The sequence below is a fragment of the Medicago sativa genome, chromosome 1 (genome assembly GCF_051527215.1).
Source record: "Medicago sativa cultivar Bolivia chromosome 1, Bolivia_mono, whole genome shotgun sequence".
Classification (NCBI taxonomy): domain Eukaryota; kingdom Viridiplantae; phylum Streptophyta; class Magnoliopsida; order Fabales; family Fabaceae; genus Medicago; species Medicago sativa.
This window is the reverse complement of record NC_140749.1, coordinates 76,637,244-76,643,770: the sequence shown is the minus strand read 5'-3', so window position 1 is coordinate 76,643,770 and position 6,527 is coordinate 76,637,244. Positions and strand designations below refer to the sequence as shown.

The following is a 6,527-nucleotide window of genomic DNA, read 5'->3' as shown; positions in this document are numbered from 1 at the left end:
ACTTTTGATTTTAGAATTGATATTTTGAATTTTTTTTTCAATTCACTTTTACATATTCAACCTAAATCATTTTGCATTCAACTCACTTTTAATCATCATCTATGTTAAAACGCTTAATTAATTAATTTAAAATCAATTTTTATCATGCATATCAATCACATTGCTCATTGTCTCATCTTACTTCTATATAAACACACTTCACCCTCTCATTACAAAACACGGCACTCACATCTTCTTTTGTGCTTATGCTTCTTTCTCCCTTACAATCCAAAATCGCAAACACAATTTTTTCCTTATAACCATTCACTTTTTTTTTACTCACCCTTTCATTCTCAAAATTTGTTATTGATCCTTCAATTTATTTGCTTTTCGATTATGTCAAACTTTACTAGTCAATTTTCCGTGTCAAAAAACAATGGATCTAACCAGTTGGGTCCACAAAATAACAAAAATAAACTGTTGCAGAAACCTGAATCGGTTAGAAAAGACTCACGTGTGAACTTGTACGAGTCGACATTATCGGACCCTGTTATTGAGAATAACCGTAATAGCCTCTTATCCTCACTGACCCCTTTGGTGGCTGTTAAATTTTCACCCAAGGTGTTAAAATTGAATCTTTAACTTTTGGTCACTCTTACTTTAATCAGTTTTTGTGATAGCCATGGAATATGATCTTTAAAACTCTTACCTCCTCATCCATATGTGTTGTTTTTTGTTGACATTTTAAGACAATTGACTTGAGTTCATCTGAATTTTCATGTGCCTTGTTTATCGGGGTGCTTTGGTCATCTAGATGGAATACTGTTGAATTTTGATCCCTAGAGATGGTTTTGAGATTAGTTTTTTCCTAAAAAAAATTTAGAAATTAGTTTTTAGACATTTATTAAATAAAAAACTGATGTTATTTTGTATTTGTTGACTATCACGAAAATTATTAATTATTATTGTTATTATTTTATTTTTAAAAGAGAATAAGACATTAAAAAATTATTGTCTTTAAGAGAAGCTAGTCAAAACAGCTTTTCATTTTAAACTAGTATTTTTTTAGATCTTTGTCAAATTCTTGTTTTTTGTTTTAATAAAAAATGTAATATATAAATAGATGAAAACTTCTTAAAGTAATTAATAAAAAATGAAAATATGTTGATTTTTTTGAGAAAGAATCGTAACAACTGGATGAATTTTTTTTATTAATTAATTATTTTCATCATTTGCAAATGCTTTCAGTTTTGATCAAATTTCTTTTGTTAATAACTGATATATATTTTGACTTTGAATTGCACAGCCTAAGATTGAGGGAAGTAGCACTGAATTTGAGGGAAAACCATATTTTGTGCTTGAAGACCTTTGGGAGTCTTATAATGAATGGAGTGCTTTTGGTGTGGAGGTGCCCCTTGTATTAAACAACCATGAAATCGTGACACAATACTTTGTTCCATCTCTTTCTGCTCTTCAATTGTATGTTGAGGATGATCAAGAATTGGAGTAAGTTGGTTTATCCTTGGTTGGTCCATGTTTAATGACTAATTAACAAACGATTATACAAGCTTGCTTGTATGTATTTTTTTTTTCTTTCTTTTTTTGCTTTATTATATATTCATTTTATTCTAACAAATATCATGGGGAAATGATGAGGGAAAAGGTTCATAATTGATTAGATGGACGATTTTTCGTTGTGGTCCATTTTCAATCATATTTTGATGCATGGTTATTAAACTAATGGAAATTATTTTTATTGAGAGGAGTAATCCTTTAATTACAATTTTAATAGGCTTGTCGTGTTTGTGTACAAATTTAGATTTATTGCGGTCATTGGATAGAGATTGAACTAACTCGATTTTGACTTTGTATATTTAAAGCTGATTTTCTAAGCTTAAATTTCGGAGTCGTCTGATCCTAAATCAACCGTTCCTAGTTATTGACAATGTAATTTGCGGAATCTTAAACGGTAGAGTTTGACTTTGTATACTTAAAGCTGATTTTCTAAGCTTAAATTCAAAGTCGTCTGATCCTAATCCAACAGTTTCTATTTATTGACCGTGTAATTCGCGGAATCTTAGACGATAGAGAATCTAAAATTGTGAAGCTGAAATCTTACCTTTTTTTTGGGTACTAACCTTAGGAGTAAAAGTTGATTGGTTGAAATGATAATAGATATTTCTAAATACATCTCACACTATATTGACATTGATATGCAAGTGTAAATGAATTGACATATGTATCTTTTTCTAGTTCAAGGCCTTGTAATATTTCATTATTTTCTTTGTATTCAAGACATCATTTTGCAACCATTGCAATGCTTAAAATATGTGGTTTTTGTTGTTATGAAACTGTAACAGCAAAAGTGGTTTTGCGCCTTCAAATGAGACAACAACAAATTTGGTCTTTGAATATTTCGAGATAATTTTGCCATGGTTACGCATGCCTCTAATTAATAAGGCAAGTCTTTTTCTTTTTCAGATATACCTCTTCACATTATATTCCATTTTTCTAGTTTAAATGCTAAAGATTTCTTTTTTCTCTCAGGTTTCAGATCTTGCTGAGGAGCATCCTGGTATACAAAACTATAGGAGTTGTGATATATCACCATGTAGTTGGTTTTCTGTAGCATGGTAGGTTTCAAAATGTACATCTAATTTTGCCGTCATTTATTTCCTAAATTTTTCTTTGTCCGTCTAACAAATCAAACTTGTGTTTAGGTATCCGATTTACGGGATCCCTGCTGGATCAACGCTTAATAACTTAAACACAACATTTCTCACCTTTCATAATCTATCAACTCGCTCTAAATGTATATTTATCTCTTTCGTTCCGACTTTACTAAATACATAATTAAGTTCTTGTTTCACCAACCTAATTTTATATCTCTTCCTTTCTCATAGGCAAAAATCAACCAAAGTTGCAAGATGAATCCTTGAAGATGCCTATTCCTATTTTTGGTTTAACTACTTATAACCTGAAAGGGTCAATTTTGACTCTTCCGAAAGCATCAAAATCAGATGAAATGAACTCTTTATTGAAGGCTGCCGATGTTTGGTTAAAGTGTTTGAAGGTTGAGCTTCATCATGACTACAACTTTTTTGTTAAGGATGGTAAGCAGTGGGTAGGAGAATAGAAAGACTGCTGGTTGGCATTAGGAACCATTTTGTTAAGGCTGAAGGTTGAAATCAGTGACTGCATCTTTTAGTTTGTTTGGTTGCACATTTATTTTGGTTAAATAGCAAGTCTCTTAAATCATGCTAGCAAGACAAGATATAGATATATATCTTGTATCTACCCTATGTATGCATGCATGTATCATTAAATTTTATCGTTGAAAGTCGTAGCTAAAAAATAGTAAGAATAATCAATGTACTAGTTGTATCATGCAAATTAACGTCAGCATGCCAAACACATTTTTGGCGACAAGTATTGTATCGCACCTTATATAAAGTGTTTTGAGAAGATTTTATTTTGGTTGGCGCTCAAATATTTTCTTTTAATCCCAATATTATATTATACTTCTCCACTACATCTAAAATTGTAGATTCATCTTTTAATGTTCATCAAGATTTTTGCTGTATTCAAAATCCCAACATAAAAACTCAATGAGCGCATAATTGGCCTGAGTACGGGTCAATTTGATAAAATATTAAAAATATTAGAAAATCACCCTTCTAAAACTCACCCCAATGGACTTGCCTGCTCTGCAAACATCCTCATCCGCCACCTCATAATTCGCACATCCAATTTTTCCAATCATCATTAAAAATTGAAAGAGACGTTCCGGCTGACGAACGTAATTTACTTTTACAGAAGACTCAAAAGATTCTTCGGCTTCTTTTTTGGTGAGACAATAGTCCGGCATTGCCTATATTTTTATCTTGTAATTAACCACACTCATATCTCCAAGGTCCCAATGTTGGGAACCGTTGTTGATTTGGAGGACACAATCTGGACCTTTTAACCTAAGTTTCTTTATCTTGATTAGTTAGACCCTACATAAGCCTATTAGAAACCGAAGCAAATTAAACTATCATTTTGTTCATCAGCAACCGGTTTTATACCATCTTTGTGCCGTATATCAGAACTTGTTGTCACAATATGACATTCCCCTCCTGAACAAACTGAACCCTTTCCTGTTGTCGATTGAAGCATTTACCGTGATAACCTGAATCACCCTTGGCTATGTCCCACCCTTCACGAGATGACCAATTATCATGTATCTGTTGAACTAGTGTTTCAACAACTTGAACATCATCTTGCAAATAGTGTGTCTCAGAATAAACAGATTCTTTATCAACCTCTTCTTCAACTAAACATGCATCTTCAGCTAAACCAAAATCTAAATCGTCTACCAATATTTCTTCGATCACATTAATATCTTCCAAACATGACATTGATATAAGAATACGATAGTCCATTTTTAATTTATTAATTGTGCAATCATCAACCTGCATATACCTTTCCTTCACCGTACACTTCTAGCTCGATGAAAAAAATTAACATTTAATTCATGCAAAGGGGTGCCATAAACACACACCAAAGCGACTTGTTCAATTTATGCTTACTTCAATTTATGCTTGTAACTAAGAGAGTAGTCGAATTAAATATGAATGTAAATTTCTTTTAAAAAAATGAGTAAGAGGAAATTATTATTAATAACGGTGACACTAATGATCATTTTACAATTGTCTTGTGTGATTCAAATTATGTCCATTGAAGTTAAAAAGTCAAGTTCTTACACTAAACTGGTACATCTCGACAAAATATAGTCATGTTTGTTTATGTTTTTTGAAATATTTGGGTTACCAGGTGAGAAGAACTTTATGCAGAAATTGCTAAATGCAGACCTTGTTTACCTTGATGAAAGAGATATTTATGTATCTATGAAGGAAACTTTGCATACTTCATAGTCTCATAAAGTTTACACTATTATCTTGGCTTATCTTTTCCATTCGAAATTAGAAGTCTGTGAATGCATAACTGAATTTTGACCTTACTGTTATTACTAGGCAGTTTAGTACCTTACTAATTAGTTTGTTATAATTTTGACTTTACTGTTATAATAGGAAGATTACTAATAAGTTTGTCTCAATGTCTTGGAAAGTAACATCGACCAAATTTTTGCTATGCTTGTACCTATTTAAAGAGGCATATATACGCCTATCAAGGTTGTCAAAATCGGGACTTTAATTCAGGTCGAAAGGGAATAGCAAAATCGGGACTCATAAAATTGCAATCAAAATCGAAGGATTTTACTCAAGGACTTTTGTAGAATCGATGTAGGAAATTGTAAAATCGCAATCAAAATCAATGGATTTTACCCAAAAAAAATAATACTTTTTTTTTGACAAAAAAAAATGTTATAAATGGTATATAGTCATAAATGACTTAGTTCAGAAGAAATCATAAAATCGCAATCAAAATCGATGAATTTTGCCTATTTTAGGATTCTACTATGGATTTGAGTCGTTGAAGATGAAAAAAGTCGCAAAATCCTAAATTTTATGATTTAAATCGAGATTTTGACAACAATATTACCTACGATCATCGATAGAAAATCCACTATTACTAGCAAACAAAAACTTGTCGGTGTTGTTTTGTTTTTTTGTGAGTTATGTACATGACCGGTTCACTAGATGATATGAAAGGTTGTGAACTGCCAAATCCATTTGACTTTTGTTGCCCTCGTTAACATCTCTTTTGACTAACAATTATGAATATGGTGCAAATCACTTAGTACAACAAAATAACAGTACCACTTTTTGCGTCGTCCTAAGTCAATTCATAAATATGGTGATTACGCAAGCCATGGAAGTCATCTTCACTCCTTTTAGGTAAATAAAAAACGTCCAAGAGATGACGTGAGATTTTCTTTTTTGGTACAATGACGTGAGATGTTTTACCAAATGTTTTATAGTACAATACAGTGGGGGGAGTATAAATACACTAACATTTGCTAAATAAAAAAATTCAATGCAACCAATTCTCTTCAAACACTAGTATTTAAGCACTGAAATAAAAGACATTTAAAACAAACTAGAAAACAAAATCTAGGGTTTCAATATTGAATTTATAACCAGTATAGATTGTTGGTGTATTTGCTGATAGGTAACAGGTTAAAGAGAAACAAACCAATATTAATAATATTGCACCTTGTCTTATCCTCTAGGCTGCAAAATATTTAGAGATATGTCTAATTCTTAAGAGACCAAAGCTGTCATGTTCCTCACAAAAGTTGCAGATAGCACAATGGAGACATATTTTTTACCCTTCGTGCCCTATGTTGTAAACTAGACATACCAATTTCTTAAAGCAAAACCAAGAAAAATATGTGACTATCATCTACTAATACATGGTGTGGGCATCATATGAAGGTATGTGTCTTTTTGTGTGAATGGTGACAAATACATTATAGCCTGAGACAACTTAATTAAATTTTGACCCTTTTATTTGGTGGATTCTAAGGTGGGGGAACAATCAAGTCCCTCACCGGTGAACCATCTATAATATACCATTAGATTTTTAAAAATGATTCAAGGGTT

General features: G+C 31.7%; 1 protein-coding gene across 1 annotated transcript; it reads left to right on the top strand.

The window, feature by feature from the left end:
- Positions 1–224: 224 nt before the first annotated feature.
- LOC146957566 (uncharacterized) lies at positions 225–3,451 on the top strand. The gene is made up of 6 exons (XM_085737147.1): positions 225–600; positions 1,286–1,485; positions 2,340–2,439; positions 2,527–2,612; positions 2,700–2,791; positions 2,883–3,451. Exons 1-6 carry the CDS (start codon positions 376–378, stop codon positions 3,113–3,115), a joined length of 936 nt encoding a protein of 311 aa, XP_085593273.1. The 5' UTR covers positions 225–375; the 3' UTR covers positions 3,116–3,451.
- The last annotated feature ends 3,076 nt before the right edge of the window (positions 3,452–6,527 follow it).

Bases quoted from the DNA above. Each gene is read 5' to 3' on its own strand.
- LOC146957566 (XM_085737147.1), top strand. From the start codon at position 376: ATGTCAAACTTTACTAGTCAATTTTCCGTGTCAAAAAACAATGGATCT. The intron at 2,440-2,526 runs GCAAGTCTTTTT...TTTTTCTCTCAG, and splicing joins GCATGCCTCTAATTAATAAG to GTTTCAGATCTTGCTGAGGA. The intron at 2,792-2,882 runs GTATATTTATCT...CCTTTCTCATAG, and splicing joins TCTATCAACTCGCTCTAAAT to GCAAAAATCAACCAAAGTTG.